Source organism: Pleurodeles waltl, chromosome 9 (genome assembly GCF_031143425.1).
Source record: "Pleurodeles waltl isolate 20211129_DDA chromosome 9, aPleWal1.hap1.20221129, whole genome shotgun sequence".
NCBI lineage: Eukaryota > Metazoa > Chordata > Amphibia > Caudata > Salamandridae > Pleurodeles > Pleurodeles waltl.
This window is the reverse complement of record NC_090448.1, coordinates 416,462,361-416,484,641: the sequence shown is the minus strand read 5'-3', so window position 1 is coordinate 416,484,641 and position 22,281 is coordinate 416,462,361. Positions and strand designations below refer to the sequence as shown.

At 45.1% G+C, this 22,281-nt stretch overlaps 1 protein-coding gene across 4 annotated transcripts in view; it reads left to right on the top strand.

The window, feature by feature from the left end:
* Positions 1–22,281, top strand: part of LTBP4 (latent transforming growth factor beta binding protein 4) — a 922,370-nt gene that overhangs the window by 684,090 nt on the left and 215,999 nt on the right. For all 4 annotated transcript variants that reach the window (XM_069207205.1, XM_069207206.1, XM_069207204.1 and 1 more), the window contains exon 11: positions 962–1,126. In XM_069207205.1, the coding sequence (XP_069063306.1) occupies positions 962–1,126 (165 nt within the window). The remainder of the gene's footprint in view (positions 1–961; positions 1,127–22,281) is intronic.

Genomic DNA, 22,281 nt, shown 5'->3' with positions numbered 1-22,281 from the left:
TACAAAAGCGGAGAAAACTTACAAAATACAATTATATTTTGTAAGTTTGCACTGTTTTTGCGTCAACAAATGACGCAAATGCAGCGCAAAAAAAAGTATAAATATGGGCCTAAGTGCAGGGGCACAAAGGTTTTTTTTAGTAGCCCGACGGTGCTGAGAAATGCGGAGGCTGTTAATACGAAGTTTGACTTGTGTTGATGCCACCATATTCCTCTTTGTTTCATCGACCTCCAGTTCCTGTCTCTTTACCTCACTCTACTGTGAAAAAGTAGTCCCGATTCCCCAATATTACTGCTGGTGCTTACCACCTGCAACCATCAGTATAAATTAAGCCCCATACACAGGCTTTTGGAAAACTTGCCTGCTGCTGATTTACTGAAAGATGTATCTGCCTAGGTCTCGTATATGCTCCCTTAATGATCATATCCTTTCGCTGATCCTGATCAACATGTTGTCTAAACTAAGAGAGTTATTTCCAAAAAATAACTTTCGCTTGTAAGTATGAGCAGCTAGTTTTCTCTGCGGTGTTGTTTCAGTACAAATGAGACCTTTCCATCTTTATGTTATTTAATAAAAATAGACCTTGGTTCTTGAGGCAGCTGATTTTTAAGAGATTGGGAATCGGGTTTGACATTTAGGAATAACATCACGCAGTGGAAAGTTACTAGATGTAAAGTATGTGCTTGTCCCCTTGTTAAACTTATATTCTGTTTGATACAAATGTTGCCAGCAGGAATTGTTGCATTCCATTTGATATGGGTGCTATTATATGGTCAGAAAATTTATGGATTTTATTTTTTCGCACCCGTGAACTTTAACCATCTGGCGTCATGTTACTATGCAGAGCCAGCACTATGATTGATATATCATAAAAGTTGTGTGTTTTCCCTAAGCCCAGTGACACTAGGGCACATACAAAAATCCTGTCCTATTTTAATATTCGATCTTCATCCTCATGCAGCCCAACACGTGATCTCAGAAGCCAAAGGTCCATGCTATAGGATCTTGCGAGAAGGTGGATGCTCTCTCCCGATCCTGAGGAACATCACCAAGCAGATCTGCTGCTGCAGCCGCGTTGGGAAAGCCTGGGGCAAGAGCTGTGAGCGGTGTCCGGCCCACGGATCAGGTAAAGTTACATCATCTTTCTATTGTTGTGATAGGTTTTTGGAGTGTGCTCCACTTGCTTTAGACAGAGTGAAAGAGCGAGTGTGGGGGGTCAAGATAACTTACACATGCAGCATCCTAGAGCATTGACATGCAAAACAGGAGTATTACCAGTGGCATAAAGAAGCTTGAGGGTCCCCACTGCAAAGTACCTTTAGTGAGTCCCCATGGACCCAGTCAGGGGCCTGCCGCATGTGCACAGTGCACTGTGCTGAGGGCCCCCCTGCAGCTTGGGGGCCACCCATGCCATGGGGGCTTCAGGGGCCTTTCTTATCCCACCGGGTATTATAGCACCAGCATCAGCTATTATGCCTCGTATGGACTTTCCCTCCCCAATGCACAGGAGTGACCAACAACTGGTTAGCTAAAACACTTTGCAGAAGCCCGTCACCAAAAAGCTCTAATGCAAACCCTTTTCTGTCGCAACAAGAGTCTATTATTTAAACTGAAAATGCACCACAACGGTTTGTTTGTCTCTTTCAATGGTCCACATGCATACCTTCTGCAAGAGGTGGCGGTCAAGATGCGTAGCATGTCACAGATTTTACTTTCGAAGATGCTCAGTAACTGCACGCATTATAGTATCAAGTACTCATATGTAATCACAATTGTCAAACAAAAACAATATTATAGGCTGTATCAGGATTAGTCATTGGGGAATAAGCCATAGTTTGGGCCAAATTCCAAAAGCGTGATAGGGAGCGGACCAAAAACTAGCGAGCAAAGAAAGTCTCAGCACTAACTGAAGGATTTACACCCTCCCTCCCACCACTGGGATGGCAACTGGAAACTAGAGGAATCCATAGGGCAGTTGACTATATTTGTAGGTCCGTTAGATGGCGACTCTGGGAAAATATACAATTGTCTGTGGTGGGGGACATGAGGTGGCTCTTATAGCCTGTGGGGCATTGGGGAAAGGGGGGGAGGGGTCATGTTGCAGTGTATATCGGTAGAAATGTAAATGATGGGGTGATGTGCCTTCAGTGTGGCCTGTTATCTTCTTTTAGTGTTCAGTGAAGTCATAGATTATTGCATCCCAATATATTGCTTGGTGTTGTTTACACAAGCCTCTCTTTTCTTCCCTCTATAAGGCCACACTCTCTGCCTGTGCCCAACTCATGACCTCTACCCCCTAGTGTGTGATTGTGAGGGAAACAGTAAACTTCCGTCTCATCACAATCACCTGTTTGGCTAGTATTAGAATTAAGTCAGTGAATTTAGTGGTGCCTTTTTTGTGTTTGGCGTTGGGTAATAGGCCTAATAAGCAGTGTGCCTCTGTGGAGAAATCAGGTATCTCTGTTGTGCTTTCAGTGTCAGCTAGCACCATCTTCAAAACAGACTCGTGAGGACACAACACATCCAGAAGATGTGTACCATAGCTGCCACAGAGAACTTGCATCTAAGACAGGGATCAATTAGCTCAGGAAATATTAGATGCCATGTGTGAGGAGATAAGTGAGCTTTGAGGAGTTTGGATATTTTTAAAACAATTGTTTTTGTATACTTTTCAGAGGTATTCCTGGAGCCTTTGCCAATTGCGGGTCGCTGAAGGTCTGCCCTAGTGTCGCCTCCCACGTAATTCTGATGTGCTGTAAGACTCCAAAATGGGCTAGCTGACACAATCTGTATACCCACATGGTTAATAGCTGGCCATGACCAATTGTGTTTAGTGTATGTAGGATTGTGTTAGTGTCTGGTTCAGAATCCCAGACTCCCCAATGTATGGTTAGCACTCTTTTAATGAAGTAAGAAATTACACCACTGTAGTCCAGTCCAATCACACACATCCTCAAAACTAGGAAGGGCTCCCTCAGAAAACAAGTTTCCAACTGTGATGATTCCTGCTGCCCCCCATACCATTAGCTGTCCAGTCCAACTTACTGAGATCGCTCTAAGTGACAATACCGGGGATTATGGCTTCACAACAGTTATGTGAAGAAAACTATATTTTAGGCAAGTGTGGGCAGTACTAAAGAGCAGCGATTGAGGATTAGATTAGGGGTACCTGATAACTATGCTCCATACATATTTCTGTAAAATAACTGAGCGCAGGAGAGACCTGGATCCATTGGGTGATGCCCAGCCAGCCAACACATAGAACATTGAAGTTGTGCTGCAAGTAATATTGAGACAATGTCGGGGCACTCATGCCACCTCTGAGTGTTGGCAAGAGGAACTAAGTGTCTACCCTTTCCCCAATATAAGGTCTATCAATATGGTGTCTAGTTCTCAGAATGGTTTGAGGGGATAAGCAGTGAGAGGCTGGAAAACAAATAAAGGAGCATCACCATTCTTGACAGTGTGATCTTACCATCAGCAGCGGGAGGGAGGTTCAAGAGGACTTTGAGAGAAGAGATCTAATAACCCTTCTGAGGTTCCCCTCCAGGGGATGCAGCTGTTCATGATATAGCTATATTCTCAGATATGCAAAGATCTTTGGAATCCATGCCAGGGGTCCCATGCCCAGATGTATTGCCCCCTTTGGGAGGCTTCTACATAGGGAGAACATAAGTGATTCAACAGAATTAATCCTAAATCCTGAAAGGACCCCAAAGTCATGGAGGGCTACATCCAGAGTACCAAAACTGTTATAGATATCATAAACATAGAGGAGCATGTCATCCATGTATAGAAAAATGTCATGAATGTTTAATCCATTGGGAAAACACCAATCTGGGCCCTGCATCCTGATCTTGATTGTGATGGGTTTGTTGGCTATGACAAATAGTGACAGCTCTGTCTTCAGCCCCGATCACTGGGAAGGAGTCAAACATTTGCTGACCATTCTTGATTATTGCTGTGGGGTTGGAGTGCAGTAGCCACATCCATCGCTTGATCGGCAGGTCAAAACCAAAGAGGTGCAGAACATGAAACATGTATTCCCAGCAAAGTGTATTCATCACTTGAGCCAGGTTCAGAGAGATATATATCGAATGGGGCCAAATTCGAACAGATGTGTTCTCTGTGGGAATAAACCCATTCTGATTTATGTCTGTCAAGTCTGGCATGAGAGGTAGGAGCCAATCAGCGCTAATCTGACTCAAATGTCTGTATTCCTAAAGCAAGAGAGATATTGGCCTATATGACAAAAGTGCCTCTGAGTCTCAGCCCGGCTTTGATAAGGGGTCAGTTAGTGCCTCTGTGATAGACAATGGGAGGCTGCACAGACCCTTAGCAGTGTAATATGTGTTTTAGTTTGGGGAATAGATGGGATTCATGTGTAGCAATAAATTGTATGGGCCGGCCATCAGACCCTGGAGGTTCAGCTCCTTGGTAGGCAACATTTTGGATTCAAGATTTCTAATTCTGAACATGGTTGCTCAAGGGTGTCTCTGCACATGTTAGGTATCGGAAGAATGGTTGACCCTTCTAGGAACCTTCTGTATTGACCTTTCAAAGAGATTCCTCTGTTCTCATAGAGAGGAGCATAGTATACACAGAAAGCAGACTTGGAGGTGGGCAAGTGTGAGAAATTAGGTTGGTGGTTGACTAGAGTGTGAACCCTGGTCAAGAAACAGCCACAGTCCCTTGCAGGGTGAAACACAAAAAGTCACAAAATTAACCTGTGGTTGATACTGGGTAGCTTGGCACAAAAAGCAGTCATGTTTAACTTAGTTGCAATATTTAAAGCATTTATACAGCACATAAACAGCAATGAAGTGAAAACACAACACAAGAAAAATCTTAAACCACTTTAGGAACATAGAGTAAATTTTAATGAATTATTTGACACCAAAATTACAAAAATCCAATCGGTAGAACCAGAGTTATGAGTTTTTAAAGTTTGAGGTTCATAAAAACACATAAAAGATAAAAGTGCCAAACGCGGACACCTGGTTACCTTTAGTACCACAACCAAGGATCCAGGAGTGTATGGAGACTTCTTGGGGGTTCAAGATTCACTCAGGCTGCGTCCAGATGCTGGTTCAGGATGGTGGGAGCCTGTTACATCCCTGTAACTCTGAACAGGAGGCCAGCAACTAGTCCTTGGAGTCACTCCTGGTAGTCCAGGGTGCAGGTGTAGTTGTATTGCTTACAGCATGGTTGGCCTCTCAGGGGTCAAGGCAGGCTTCAGGTAGCAAAGCAGTCCTTCCAGGTACAGCAGCCATTTGGCAGAGTGCACAGCAGGTCACAGCAACAAGCATCCTTAGAAAGTACTTCTGCAAGTCCAGTAGTGAAATGAAGAGTGGGTCTGAGAGCCTTATGTTTATACCCTGGTGCCCTGCTACCATAAGGTAGGAGAGGTTTCTGGAAAGGCTCTTTGAAGTTCTGGGAGTTTCCTGCATCCCCCGCTCTGGATCCAAGCTGGCTTCACTGACAATACAGGGTTGTTTAGCCTTTTGTGAAGAGGAAGGATGCAGCCTATTCTGGGGCGAGTGGGGATATGTTCAGCTCTCCCCGCACCCCCATCCTGCCAGTAGATGGGCCATTTAGGCTGTGCTAATTCCACTATTGTGTGACTGTTTGGGAGGAATTGGCAAAGTCATAACTGTCAATTACACCCAGTCATGTTACCCAAGACCGACTGCAATCACAAAGGGCTATGGACAGCAAAAGGTAAACTTTCTAAAAGTGGCATTTTCAAAATGTTAATGATAATTTTGACTTTACCATTAAACAGGGTTTATCATTGCAAGTTAATAGGTACCAAACATGAGAAATCTACTTCCTCCCAGTTAGGAATTACAGCTTATTGAATGTAATAAGAAATCCCCAACGTTAACCTATGGGAGGTATAGGCTTCACAGTACTGAAAAATGACATATGGGCTGCGTAGGGCCTACCTTAGGGGTTTCTTATATGCAATAAAAGGGAAGCTTAAGGCTTTGCATGGGAGTTTAAATGCCACGTCGACATGGCAGTGTGACACTGCATTTAGGTTTTAAGGGCAGACCCTGGATATGTTTAGGAGGTCTACTTAAGTGGGTGGCACAATGAGTGCTTCAGGCCTACAGTTGCAAAAAGAACAGATGATGTGGTGTGTAATTCACATGTGATTGATTTTTATTTGCTGGCTTTATTTGTTTTAGACTACCCATATTGAGTTTATCCCTTCCCTTCCTATTTACTCTATTCTTCCACCAGTACTGGATTTCTGTAAACAGGCCTTTAAATCTTGTTCTTATCTTGTTACATTTGCTGTGTAGTCAAAGAGAGAGGTCAAATGTTAGGGTCTGTCTTCCTGGGAGCCTGGTGCTTACTTTTCTTTCTCTGACTTCAAAGTGGGAGGATTTATGTGATAATCATATTTCAGAATATATCAGAATTAGGACAGCACAGATGAAGAACAATTTTTTGTTATTCTGAAGTGTGGTTGAAACAAATATTTTATTACGATCAAAACAAGTCAATACACTAGGTGATGATATTTCCATACATTATAATTTGTGCACTGTATACCTTTATCAGTAAAACTGTATGTCTGTGGAAATGTAATGGTCATTTCAATTGAAAATGTGTTGTCCGTAATGACAGTACACTACCACACCATGCATACTCCATTTTACACTCCTACACTCTACTCTGCACTGTTCAACACTTAGCCACTCCACACTGCATCACTGCACTATACTCTGCACCACACCACTCTATGCCTATGCATTCTACCCCCACACTACTCTACTATGCACCTCCGCCTCTTCACCATTGCATTCTACATTACTCAACTCTGTGCCACTCCACACTATACCAATCTACTCTGTAACACTGCACTCTTGGAGTGCACTTTTGCCACTGCACTCTGTAATACTCTGTATCTCTGCACTGTGTGCCAGTGCGCTTTGTGCCAACCCACTCTATGGCATTCTTATCTACTCTGCACTGCTGCACTCTATCCCCTCTACTCCTCTGTACTTTACAGTTCACCACTCCACTCTACTCTGAAACAATCTACTCTCTACCACTGTACTCGTTGCCATGGCACTCTGTGCAACAGCTCTTTACTCTGCACCTCTCTACTCTAACCACTGCACTCTACACCATTGTGCACTCTACACTACTTTACTCAAAACCGATGCATTCTACACCATTGCACTCTATGCTAATCTAGTCTGAACCACTGCATTGTGTGCTAGTATATTCTACTCTGCAACGTTCTGTGCCACTGCACTCTAAGACAACTGCACTCAACGCCATTGTACAACTCCACATAGATGCACTCTGCACCACTCTACTCTACACCACTGCACTCTGACACTCTACTCTGCAACACTTCACTCTCTACCACTGAACTCTATGCCCCTCTTCTCTGCACCACTGCACTCTATGCAACTGCATCTCTGCCACCTCACTCTACTCTGCACCATTCTACTCTATGCCACTCTACTGCACTCTACTGCACTCTACAGCAGTGCACTTTAATGTCAGAGCACTCTACATCACTACACTCTAAGCCAATCCACTCTATGCCACTCTAATCTACTGTGCACCATGGCACTCTGACACTACACTCTATGCCTTTCTACTCTACTCTACCCCATTCTACTATGTACCACTGCAGTCTTAACCACTGCACTCTACACCACTTCAGTCTAGGCCACTCCACTCTACTCTGCATGACTCCTCTCTTCTCCACTCCGCTGTGGTCTGAAACAATGTACTCTATGACACTGCACTCTATGCACTCTACTCCACTGTGCACAACCGCACTCTATGCCACTGCACTTTATGCTGCACCACTCTACTCTATGCCAATGGACTATACTGCCAATGCACCTACACCACTTTACTCAAAACCAATTTACTATAAGCCACTGTACTCTAAACTGACTACTCTGCACCAGTGCACTTGACACCAATATACTCTACTGTAACACTCTATTCCACTGCATGCTACATCAGTGCACCCTATGCCACTCTATACCATTGTGCTCTGTGTCTCTGCACTTTACACCACTTTACTCTGGACTACTGCCATCTATACCACTGTACTCTGCACCACTTTATGACACTACACTCTTTGATACTGCACTCTATGACACTTTACTCTGCCTAGACTGCATTCTTCACCACTGAACTCAATGGAATTCCACTTTGCACCACTACACTCTATGACAATACACTCTATGCCACTGCACTCTACTCTGCACCACTCAGCTCTACACCACTGTACTGCACTCTACACCAATGCACTCAACACCACTACACTCTGCATCACTCCACTCTACGCCACTCTAATCTATTCTGCACCACTGTACTCCACGCTAATGGACTCTACACCACACTACTCAATGTCACTGCACTCTTCTCCACTCTACTCGCCACCTCTGCATTCTACCCTGCACCACTCCACTCTATCCTGCGCCACTCTACTTTACACCACTTCACTCTACTCTGAAACCATCTACTCATTGTCACTGCACTCTGCAGCACTGCACTCTACTCCACTTTGCGCCACTCTGCTCTACACCATTGAACTCTATGTCACTGCAATTTACTCTGCGCCACTGCAATCTATGCCACTCTACTCCATGCCACTCTGCTCTACAGCACTCTAGGCAATGCATTCTACACCACTTTACTCAAAACCACTCAAAACCACTGTATGCCAATCTACTCTGCACCAATGTAGTTTATGCCACTTCACTCCAGGCCAATTTACGACACTCCACTCTATAACACTACACTCTATGATGCTGTACTCCATTAAACTATATTCCACTCTATGCCACTCCATTCTGCAAGACTCTACTCCAATCTATGCCATTCTGCATCACTACTCCACTCTATGATGCTCTACGCAACTTAATTTGTCACTCCAGACCACCTTATTCCATTCTCTATTCTATGACACACTACTCAACTCTACTTGACTCCACTACTCCTCTCTATGCCTTTCCACTCTATGACATTTTATGCCACTTGACTCTACAACACTCTGCTCCACTCTATACCATCCCACACTACTCCACTCCACTCTATGACAATCTACTCCTCTCTATGCCACTCCAGTCTACAACACTCTATGCAACACCCTCTATGCCTCTCCACTCTGTTCCACACCACTCCAGTCTATGCCACTCCACTCTACGATACTCTACTCCACTCTGACACTCTATTCACTCTATGTCAGTCAACTCTACTCCCCTTTATGCTCTTGCACTCTACGGCATTCTACTCCCTCTATGACACTCCACAACATTCAACACCATTCCACTCTGTGCCACTGCATGACACTCTACTTTATTCAACTCTACTCTATGCCACTCTGTGCCACTGCACGACTCTCTACGCTACTCCATAACTCTCCGCTCCACTTTGTGACACTCCACTACAAGTCACTCCCCTTCACTCCACTAATATTTAGACTTGCTGAACGGCACCCACGCTTGGTGTACAACATGGCTAAAATATATTTGCAAAGTCAATAACTCTTGCATAGGCGAGACCTATTGGTTTTGCCAGTTCTTATGTGGAAACTTTAAGCTACAGCCCTGAAACGGTTCTCACAGAGGAGTTTGTGCAGTTTACCAGAAATGGGGGAGCTTCATGGCTACTCATTCCCAGGAGCCATGAGTGTGCTCATGGGTCGCAGGCCTATTGGAATTATTTGGAAAACTAGATGATTTATCCATCATGTAAAAGTTTAGTTGTGTGGCACATTGTCCAAGTAAAGGCAAATATGGACCATTTTATAAACACTGATCATTTAAATTCGTTCACGTTTTAATATGCATAGGTGTTGATACTAAACCGATCTTAGTGCTTTACAGAATGCACATCTGCTTGTCACATATGTAATTTAGGCACAGAAATTATATTTATCTAATGCTCTTCAAAGAATCATATACCTTCTGCAGGAACAAAAGCCCTTGCACTGTGCAGTAAACCGATCCATCTTGCCCCATTTTTTACTTTTTGGCCAACCTTGTGCTCTTCCTCCAGTGGACTCAACATCTTTGAGCACTATGGAGGTATCTCAGCTGGGCAGCCAGAGTCTACCTTTACTAGTAATTGTAAATAGCACCCACCCTCACACCGCTTCATTGGGGCACTGGCAGTTAGTGGCAGCTGAATGTATAGGCTGGAGCACATGGCATAACACCACTCCTTCTAGGAGAGGGTCTACTTATGCCTCCTTGCATGATCTGTTCAGTTACCGATAACGGTGGTCTTTCACGTCTCCCATGATTGTGTGCTGTGTGGCTGTGGATCTTGTGCAGTCTGAATGGTGACTAGTGTGAAGACAGTTTGCATGCCAAACAGGATAGTGATTTTATGTGGCAGGCTTGAGGGCCTCCTGGCTTCCTTGTCCTTAGAGAAACACATGTGGTGTTTGACTCATTGATGTCCTAGAGGTTCCACCAGCATCTAGTTCCTGGGCTGCTATGTGCATTCTCCCCAGAGATCTGCTCTGCAAAAGCACCATGGTGAAACTGGTCTACAGTTTGTGCAGTTCGGGTCTCTAATCTACTGCTAATGTTGATAACCAGTAGCAACAGTTAAATGAAGGACAATGTACCAGGACATGCTGGAGGCGAAGAATGATTATGCTTGTTCAATCTGCCCTAGGTATACCTGAGTATCTAGTGGGGGGTTGGGAGCAAGTAACAACATTGGCTCAAACCTACTGACTACCTTCCTTTCACTACAGATGACTGAAGAAACTATGATAAATGACAGAGATGCCTTAGCCCTTTAGATAATTTGGATCAATTCAGTTGCCAGCTTGTAACTGATACCCACTTGTAGTAGTATGGACCTCTCAGTCATCTGTGGACAGGATGTTAATGATTGGTGCACATCCCATACCTGTTCAACATGCAGAACATTTGTTCCCTAATCTAGACTTTTTAAAGTGCTAGAATAACTTTTGGATCTATTATTTCTGCCCAGAAGGTGCTAGCATTTTCTGATTTTCTGAGGGTTATCTTTGATTTTGCTAAATTGTGTAATTTGTTTGGTGACATTTCGTGTAATGTCACAAAATTAGGCTTTTAGCATAAACGTTTGTCAGCAAAAATCCTTGAGAAATCGATCAATTGGCAATTCACCCACCACCTAGTACACCACAACCTTCTGGACTCCTCCCAATCTGGATTTCAAGACAACCACAGGACAGAGACAGTATTGATTGCAGCCATCAACGACATCAGGGTCCTCCTGGACCACAGCAAAACAGCAGCCCTCATCCTCCAGGGCCTGTCAGCAGCTTTCAACACCATCTCACATCACATACGTATCAACAGACTCCACCACATCGTGACCAAGTTACATGGCCTTAATTGGTTTGCATTATTCCTCTCCGGAGAAACCCACAGGGACCGTTCCTCACCATTGACATTGGAGCTCAAGAATATCTGCAAAGTTCCCCAAGGTTCTCTCCTCAGCCCCACCCTCTTCAATACGTACATGACTCCCCTGGCATACATTACCAGATCACATGGACTCAACATCATCTCCTATGCCGACGACACCCATCTCATCATCTCACTGACTGAAAAGTGCACCACCACCAGAGCCAACTTCTAAACTTGCATGTTGAATGTCACAGAATGGATGTAAAGCAACTGTCTCAAACTCAACGTGAACAAGACAGAAGTCCTCATCTTTAGGAGCAACACCTCACCCTTGAACGACACATGGTGGCCTGCGGAACTCAGTCTACCCCAGCCCCGAAGGATCATGCACGCACCCTCTGCATCATCACAGACCGCAAGAGTTTGAGGAATAAGCAGGTCAACACAGTCTCATCCGACTCATTCTATATCCTCTGCCTGCTCCGCAAGATCTTCAGGTGGCTCCTAGTCAACACCAGAAAGTCTGTCCCACAGGCCCTCATCACCAGCAGACTGGACTATGGAAACACACTCAATGTAGGAATCATCACGCGCCTCGTGAAGAGACTTCAGGCAATACAAAACACAGTGGCAAGACTCAGCCTCAACCTCTCCAGAAGTACCCACATCATACCACACCTCCGGAAACCACGCTTGCTCCCGATACAGAAGAAGTGCCAGTTCAAGATGCTAATGTACGCTTTCAAAGCCCTACTCAACAAAGAACCAGCATCCCTCAACAAACGCCTGACCTTCCTCCAGCCGACCAGACACTTCTGATCTGCCTCCCTCTTCCTCACCGACAACCCCCGGCTTCGTTGAACGAACAGCAGAGGATGCTTTTTTCCACACCTGGTGACCAGGACATGGATCAACATTTCCCTGCACCTCAGAACTGCCCCATCACTCCAGTAATTCAGGTGAGACCCAATACCTGGATGTTCGATTGAAAACCACCACGCAGAAGCCAACTTCACCAGTGAGACCCTCACGGATGATTTGCTGCTCTATATAAATGATTGGTTGTCTGGTTATTATTTCCCATGGCTTTTTTTCATGCAAGAGCATAATCTATTTTTAAAAAAAAGTGACTTGGGATTTTGGCAGAGAGTTTTTGGGCGAGACATTGTCTACGAGAACCAGGCTCGTATAAGCGAAAATTATGCAAAATTGTATATTGCAAATTTTCAAGATATTTCACAAATTTCACACAACATGAAATTTGTGAAATTAGTAAAAGGCTTACTGGACATTGATTTTCTTGTGGGTGGTTACTGTGGAATACTGAGTACCAAACTTGCAACCATTTTGGCTAGTAAGCCATTTCTGTTTGGCCACGCAGTCTGAAGAGAATTGGATACACAAAGTCAGTGGTGGCCATCAAACTGGAGTATAATTCGTTTGCATAAAATATATAAATATTTTCCTAATCAAAACAGAAACTTGCATGTCGGAGCTAGTTTGCCTAAATCACGTTCAGACTTTCTTTCCACTGTCACAGAACAATTATTTGCAGATTCTAGTGCGATGGCGAGTTTATGTCTCAGTGTAAGTCTCAGTGTAATGATGCTGTACTCTAGGCACCCTTTCAGCTTCAGTAAAGTGATTTCTCTGACGCATTAACAAGGCACTGTGGCTTTGTTAATAGAAACAGCAAATGTAATGTATTGGCTTTTGTATCTTGAAACAATAAATGAGACCCTGTTGTGTCTTTAAACGGTATATGTAGCTGAAACAAAATAGGTCACTGACTTTGCATCTTGAAATATTAATCGTTGTCTTTTTGTACCTTGAAACAATGTATCCGGTTGGCGCGTTTCGCTCCAAAGAGAATATTTAGGTATTTACTTTAGATGCGTTTCTTTATTTGGGCGTTAAAAGTGTCCTTAGCTTCTTCCCATGGAAAGTTCATCACGATTATTAAACGTCTGTCAACTGTGGTTTTAAACGTATCCATGGAAATCAGTGTAGATGTTTATCTGCAAAGTTAAAAGTTGCTAGAATTGTTAATTGTCCATTTCATCACAAGAATTACCCTCTCTTCACAGGAGTGATAGTTGAATAATTTTAAGTGTCTCAGCAGTTGGTATAGTATGATTAATCAAGAAAAAAGTCCTCGCCAATTTACAGAAATGTAAAAAAAAACATACAATCTGCTTGGCTAAGCACTCTAGCTGCTGCACTGGGTCACTGCGGCTTCACCATTTTAATGTACGTGAAATGACAAAGGGGGTCATTCTGACCCTGACGGGCGGCGGAGGCCGCCCGCCAGAGTTCCCCCCTCCAGAACACCGCTCCGCGGTCATAAGACCGCTGCGGTGATTCTGGCTTTTGCACTGGGCTGGCGGGCGGCCGCCAAAAGGCCGCCCGCCAGCCCAGTGCAAAAGGGCCTTCCCACGAGGACGCCGGCTCAGAATTGAGCCGGCGGAGTGGGAAGGTGCGACGGGTGCAGTGGCACCCGTCGCGTATTTCAGTGTCTGCAATGCAGACACTGAAATACAATGTGGGGCCCTCTTACGGGGGCCCCTGCAGTGCCCATGCCATTGGCATGGGCACTGCAGGGGCCCCCAGGGGCCCCGCGGCACCCCCTACCGCCATCCTGTTCCTGGCGGGAGACCCGCCAGGAACAGGATGGCGGTAGGGGGTGTCAGAATCCCCATGGCGGCGGAGCGCGCTCCGCCGCCATGGAGGATTCACATGGGCAGCGGAAAACCGGCGGGAGACCGCCGGTTTTCCGCATCTGACCGTGGCCGAACAGCCGCGGTCAGAATGCCCTGCGGGGCACCGCCGGCCTGTCGGCCGTGCTCCCGGGTCAGAATCACCCCCAAAATTCCAAAGGAGACAACCCATTGACTTTTTAGTGTCTTTCATCATTCACTGTTGATACATAGCTGGCCACCTGTAAGTCAAATATAGATAAACAACCGACCATCTCATAGTCTTTGGACCCATGCAAGGGATATAAAATGAGAACCAGTTTTCAAGATTGTCTCTTTCCACTGAAGATACATTAAAGTTTTCTTCTCAGGAGGAAATTAAAGTCTGGAACAGTTGACAACCTTTTCGTCCATAAGGGCAGAAAAAAAGAGCATCCTTTGTAAGCCTTAAATGTTTCTGTGCTAAATACATTGGATATTAATGGTGAATCTTAATACATCGGAGGATGCAAAAAGAGGGCCTTTCTTCCAAGTGCTTAATTTGTGAATAAAAACCAGGCGGTGCCCAAAGCTCTCCTCTGGAACACGCGGCCACTGTATTTAAATGTGCGAGCACTGAATGCTGAGGCAGCGTAATCCTAAAGCCATCTCGAGCCTCTTTTATCCATTTACAGCCACTCCGTGCCTATTCAGCTCACTCTTGCAGCTTACTCCGTTTTTGACTTGTTTCCATCTTTCTTTCTCCCATCTATCCCATATGTGTCTTTCGCTCGCAGTAATTGCCTGATGCAGAAAAATAAGTGCTGGCCCTTAAAAATAAGTGCCAGTGCCTTGCACTGGCAACCACCCACTCAAATTAAGCACTGCTTTCTTTGGCTCTTCTGTTTTTCACGTGGATATAAAAGAGAGACCAATTAGCATTCTTTCATACTTTCTATGGTGAGAAAGCAAGAACCATTTTCATTATTTTATCATTCCACAGTAAACAATTAGGTCCAAAATTCAGCTATTTCTCTCCTGAAAGACACAAAAGAATCTTCCTTCCCTTCCAAGCAGAAGGATGGATGGCCATTTCATGGATTTAGAACTGCCTGTGAGAGATCCAGAGGGTACCATTTTCAAGACAGGCAGTTGTCATCCCTTCAAGGGACATTAACTAAAAACTATCTGTCTACTGGTCATTTCTCCAGGGAAGGTGTAACAATAATCAATCGTTTTGCCTTTACTAGTTAGAAGAACTAAAAACCAGTTGCCAGTCTTTCTTTTTCTGACAGTCCGACCATTACTTGCCCCCATGAACTAAGTGAAAATGGGATGGCATAATTGTGCTACGCAGAGACCAGAGCATATTTCTATTGCTTTTACTGCATGTATAGAGCATCTTAGAATAGTTAAAGGTCCCAAGGTGCTTGCCACCTAATACACTCTGACATCTGGAGAGCTGCAAAAAAGTTTGATGATGAAGAGGAAAATAAAGCATCCCAAAAGCAGAAGGCTTTGAGCTGACTGGTACAGGTTTCTAGCAAGCAGTCGCTCTTACTTAAATGGAGGGGAAATTTCAGGCTGCTGCAGCCATGACTTAGCTATCCTGCTTTGCTCATTTTTTTAAAGAGGGCAGATCGATGATTTGGTCACAGCTAACAAGAATGCAAGGGGGGTGTAATGCAGTACATCAGTCTCCAGAGAAGGTTGATGTAGAGTCATCTATGACCTTAAAATGTCGAGTAAGAGATTTTGAACACAATACTTCGAGCATTAGCCAGTGCAACAAACTTTTGACAAAAGAGACATATTTCACAGGCCTGTGTACACTCCTGTAATCTCTGCTAAATGCGTTCCGAAGATAACACTAGCAGGGAAAGTGGCATATCATGTGTTGCAGGAGAGTAGGTGTGTATTTATAGTGGCACTCAGGACCAATGCTTTACACCTGTCAGTAAAAAGGGGCGTGCATGGTGGAGATATATTGGGAAAGGCAACGTTTAACACTTGCTCTAACTTGAGGGGCTCAGCTCACTTCAGCCTTTGAAATGACCCCAGGATTTTTCACTTTATTTGCAATTTGGAGCACTTGAACGAATTATGGGTTCGGATGGAGTTTAAGATGGTGTTCTGGTAAGAAGTTTACTTTGAGGCCAAACTGATAAGCACTGCTTTATTTCCTTAGAGCTTAAGCTGATTGGAAGATATCCAGTCCTGGACTGCAGTCCTCAAAGTCATTGAAATAGTCAATATTTTAGCGTAAATAAAAATATAACTCATCAGCAATGATACAAAGGGGGTTTCACATGGTACCTTAAAGCTCTGTCAGATGGACCAATTGCCTTGCTTCTATTGACTCGACCGCCTTGATTGAATTTTTTGATATGTTTATCCCTTTTCCCTTTCTAATCCTCGCTTCAAGAACCTGTCTTTTGTAGTTTTACCTTTCAGCAAAACGTCACCTCATTTTGCATGGTGTGTTATTTAATGGGCCTATCAAATATACATTCAAATGTATTGATCAATAGCATAAAGCTCCAAGATACAGTTTATTCAAGGCAAATATAATCAAAATGGAGCCTGAGGGTATGGAGAAGAATGATTCTGAAGACCACTGCGTGTGAGTTTCAAAACTAAGTATTCACAGAATGGCAGCATATGAAGGATCACAGCTGAGGTGAACCATGAATAACATGGCCAAACAAAGTCCCACCCTGAAGCTATTTTGAGATGGGAAATTTAGTTCATGGAGGGACTTCAAGGCGGGAAGTGAAGCATCCTACGCCCTTTTGTGTTAAAAGATGACTACAATTCCAGTGACCACACAGTCTTCAGAAGCAGCTGCAAGGAGCAGTGCCCTCCCAGGGGACAGGCAGGGACATCAAAAGAGGGTAGATTTATGGACTGACCCTAGCCTTGCGACCGCAACTCCCCAAGTTCCTACTAACACAATCTTGCCAACCCGCACAGATTGTAGCCAGGAGCCTAAGAGACATTCAACAGAAAGACATTTATCAGGAGAGATCTGTACAGAGAAAAATAAGCTTCAATGGATAAAAAATCATGTAGCACATTGTGTTTTTGGAAATAATTCTGCTATATCAATCTAGAGCTTAAAGGCATGTCGACGGATAATCCATTGATCAAGAAAATGGGTGTGGAAAAGAGGGAGGTGTCCACGCTTTGCCAAGAAAATTATGGTTTACTTGAATGCACATGCACCTGGAAAAATAAAAGTTGGAAAATATACAGTGGGAAGGAACCTGATGTGTACAAGAGATGGCAAAGAATTTACTTTGAGCGTACTTTGAATTTCTTAGGAACATTCAAAAAGTCAGTGATCACTAATCTATCCTTCTGTCCACACCTGCATTGGCGCCTCCTTATTTCTGAACTCTTTTAAAGGTTTTCTGAACTACCATTAAGGTGCCTGGCATGGAGCACCCCCCAGCACTCCCTTACATAGAAAATCAGTGGCAGGTCTAATGAGGTCAAAGGCTGCCCAATTGCCAGAGATAAAGAGTTTGGCCAGGTCTTTTCCCTACCAGTGCCGTGGGCCTGGGATGCACTTTAAGTTCACATCCTTCTCTGCCAATCTCTTTTACGGGCCCGATCATGACTGACTCGTATTTTGTGGGTACACATTTTTCACATGGGGTTTGCTAAGTAGTGGTTGTGTAACTTGTGCCCACTTCCAGTTTGTAAAAGCAATTAAGATTGACTAAGATGTTAATTACCCAGAATTTCTGACTGGTGCAAATAATTACTTGTTACAGTGTTTGCACCCTCTATTTGCGTCATGTTTTTACTGCTGCAAGAATCTAAGAAATGTGGCACAACAGAGTGTACAGAACTATCAAGTTTTAAATATAATTCTTCAAAAATATAAAAATATAGTAGCCCTTGCCATGCACATTTTTCTCATCAATAATTTCATTGTAAATGTTGCAGTGACATTATCAATGATTTCATAGAAGATATAGGTCCTCATTACAACCCTTGCGGATGGCGGTAAAATGGAGAAAAGTACTGCCAATAGGCTGGCGGTACTTTTCCCCATAATATGACATTGGCGGTTTGGCTAAAGCCAAACCGCCAATGCACCACACCATCTCACACGGCGGTAATGACTGCCGGGCTGGAGACTGCAGTCTCCAGCCAGGCGGCCATCACTAGCCCGCCAGCAGGATTATGACCCTGCCCACCACCATGGCTTTTGTGGCTTCCTTACCGCACGAAAACCATGGTGGTAGGCACTATCAGTGACAGGGAATTCCTTCCCTGTCACTCATAGGGGTCTTCCCTGCCCTCCTCCCCCTCTCCTGGTCCCACCCCCAGCCACCCCCCACTCCAGACCCCCCCACAACATACATGCACCTTCACGCACAATCTAAAACACGCATATACAAACTCATACTCACAATCATCCACGCATGCATACATACATTCACACACAGATCCACACAAACTGACATACATACATGCCCACAGGCATGCACACAACACAGCATACACACACTCACACATCCATACACGCACACATGGACAACAGGCATCTCACACCCACATACACGCACAGACATACACACACAACCCCCCACACACAACACCCCCAACCCCCTCACCTGGGTCAGAGCATCCGACTTACCTGAGTGCAGGGGGTCCTCTGAGAGGAGACAGGACAGGGCGCTGCTGCCAGCAGCAGAATCCGCCAGCAGAACACCGCCAGGCCGTATCATGTGTCATGATATGGTCTTCGGCGGTCTACTGGCAGGGCACTGCTGCTGGCAGCAGCGCCACCTTACCGCCATCCGCCACTATGGCCGCAGCTGGATTTCCGACATCCTTCTGGTGGAATTTCGGCTACGGTCATAATTTGGCCGACGGCTGGTAACCGCGGTGTCGGTCTTTTTTGACAGTCTTTTGGGGGCCGTTGCAGCGGCGGTAGGCGGTATATACGGCCAATGTTGTAATGAGGGCCTTAATGAGTGATGTAATGTGTGGGGTAAGTAGCAGTGCATGGGAGGTCGCAAGGTATAGTTACTATAGGGCATGAGTCATATTTACTTAAGATAACTATAAATGGTGAATTTCTTTGGTTTTTAGAGTTTAAAATATTATGTTGTTAATTAATATTTCACCTAACTATAATGTTACTTTAACCTCTGCTTTTTTCAGTGAATGTCTAGTTTTTTTTAACATAAAGTAATCATTTATCACAATACATAGATCTAATCCCCTGCTGCTCACAGGCTGTGGCCAGGCCCTACGGCCAACACTCTGCATGCAGCCAACCCGTCCTGGCCTGCCATTCCCCGAGCCCAATGTCCCCATCCCCCAGGGTCTTAAGAATTTTAAAGGGGAGGAGGGGCCACGTGACCCCCATGAGCCTTATTAGGCCCTAGGGTCCACATCCCCCAGGGCCTTATGTATGCTAAAGCAGAGGGAGCCATATAGCCTCCTCTCTGACCTTTATTAGGCCCTGGAGACCCCCATGCCCAGGGATGATTCTTTTTTTTTTAAAGGAGAGGAGGGCTGCATGCCCGCCCCCTCCTCAAGCCTCTTCAGGCCCCTCTGCCCGTGCCTTATTAGGCCTTCGGGACCCCATCCCTCAGGGCCCTTTTTTTGTTAAATGGGGGTTGTGTGACCCCCCTTCCCAAATCACTTTAGGCCCCACAGGTCTCATCCCCAAGGGCTGTTTTTTTTATTTTTAAGGGGAGAAGGTCTACGTGGCCTCCCTCCTTGAGCCTATTATGGCCCTGGGATCCATCACCCAGGCCTGTTTGTACATATATAGTAAAAGAAGAGGGGTGCTGCGCAGTCCCCTCCTGAGCCTATTATGGCCCTAGAGACTCCACCTGGCTGCCCAGCCCCCTCCCTAGGCTGGTGATAGCCCCGGGGTTCCCAACCCCATGGGCACACATTATTTTGAGGTAGGTGCCCTGGTGCCCACCCAGGGCACACACAAAGCACATGTTGGGGCCACTGGGGAATACCCAGGCCCCCTGGCCCCAGCCAACTCCCCTATGCTGGGAACGCTGGCACTCCTGCCCGCAGGGAGAAGCTGTTTATGCTGCTCCTTCTGGACAGTAGCAATATCTCGATCTGTTTCCCTGCCTGATAAAGTGTGTGCAGTCTTCTTTGCCTGTGGTGCTGTTGCCTTTGTCTACCTGGGATGTGTGTTTGAGAGTCAGAATGTTCCCTAGGGGAGAATGGCGAGGTGAGCCATTGCGTTTAATGTGAGATGCGCTGTTCTGCTTGACATTCCATCTCCCCGTCGCCCTCCTTATTCCTTGGAGAAGACTGGCAGGCTGGGGGTATGAAACTTGCTCTTATCTGTATTTAGCTGCACTAACTGCTAGGAGGGGCCCTCCCCCCTTTGTGTTCGGCGATGGTCAGTGCCTCGTGGTCTGGAGTTAATCAAAATTCCTCTCTGGGGCAATAGCCTGGTCTGGTAGCAAGAACCTGTGCTGAAGAACAGTAACTCATCATTGCATGCCTTGCTCAGACAGTGAGCATGACACACATGTGCCTCATGATTCAAGAGGCACCCAGGATTCAAAAGTAACAGACCCTCTGATTGGATCAGCAGCCTGTCAACCAGAGGTTATAAAAGTCTGGCCTGAGTGTTCAATGATTGTTCAAGACTAGTCTTTGGTTCTAACAATCATCTACAGAAGCCAGCTGTGGGTCCGTGGTGTAAAAGCAAGGAAACGTGCTCACCGCATCTGAACGTGCAAGATTTCTCTGTTATGGATGGATTCTGCTGTGAAGGAGCAAAGGCATCAGTTAACAGTCTGAATGCAGAGGACCAGCTGTGGTGTGAGGCATGTCACCAGGGTGGTGTCGTTGCTAAGGATGGGAAGGCACTTCTGTTCTTTGGCTGGTGGGTTCTAGAGCTGGTCTGGAATGTCTGACTTCACGTCATATGCTGAAACTACACCATTGCAATACAAGGATTGGTATCATGGCTCTAGCAAATGAGAGCAACCCTGTGCAACATGGTAGGTAATATGCAATGCTAATTGCGTGTCTACATGCTAACTGTGTTTTTATAGTGTTTGGTGTCTAGGTGCTATAATACAGTTTGGCGTAAGACCTCTGGTTCAGAGGGTTGTGGAGATATCTGGTTTCACTGTTTATCCTAGTTTTATGTGTAGTATATTTCTCTTGTGTGTATTGAAGTACTTGTCTTTTTTAAAAGTAAAGCACTGGCTGGAAATTGATCTTATTAGCTGGTAATACAGCGTGCACTGTGATCTGAATGTCTAAATCCACATTACCTCCTTGAGTGAGCCTTGGACTGCTCTGTCTCACTACCCTGAGAGAGTCAAGTGCTGGAGAGAAGTCCTTGATTATCCAGTTTTGGGGCCACTAGAAATGAGGCCCCAGGACACCAGCAGGGAACACTGCAGTTGATGCGATTGGAGCGTAGTAACCCCTGAGTGCCCTTGTGCCCAGAAAACCAGGTCTAACAGTAAGCCTAGCCAACCTGTAAATTTATTTTAAACTAGACTCCCGAGGATATCTTGGGTGGGCTGACTTAACTGCCTCTCACCACATTTTATTACCCAGAATCCTTTGCAAACCTCAAACTTTGACGAAAATAAATTCCTCTCATTTCTGTGATGAAAAGTTCTGGAATCTGTACAGAATCACACAGTTCCTTTCACCTAGCTTCTCCTAAGTTTCCCAATAAAAATGGTACCTCGCTTGAGTGGTTAGGACTAGTGCCCATGATAGGAAACAGGCCAAAATGCAACATGGATGAAGCAAAATTTTCTGCCAAATACGGACTCTCTTTTTCTGATGTAGGTAGTTCTAGATTTTGTACCCTAGCTCAGCCGGCACCTAGGGAAATCTAGCCAACGTGTGCATTTTAGAAAACCAGACACCTAGGGGAATTCAGGATGTTGTGACTTGTGTGAATCCCAGTAAGTTTTTTAGCCTGTATGCCCTGCAAACCTCTCACTTTGCCTGAAGTCACACATTTTCCTTAGATTTCTGTGATGGAAGCTTCCAGAATCCACAAGAACCCACAAAACTCCTACCACCCAGCACTACCCCACCTGAGCCGATGAAACTGCGTATGTGTCTGGGCCTTGTGCCATGACAGGAACAGATCAAACCAGGGGCAATGGGAGCCTTTGCATGGAGACTCCTATTAACCAAGGTTGGATCGATCCATTCCTGTCACTGGT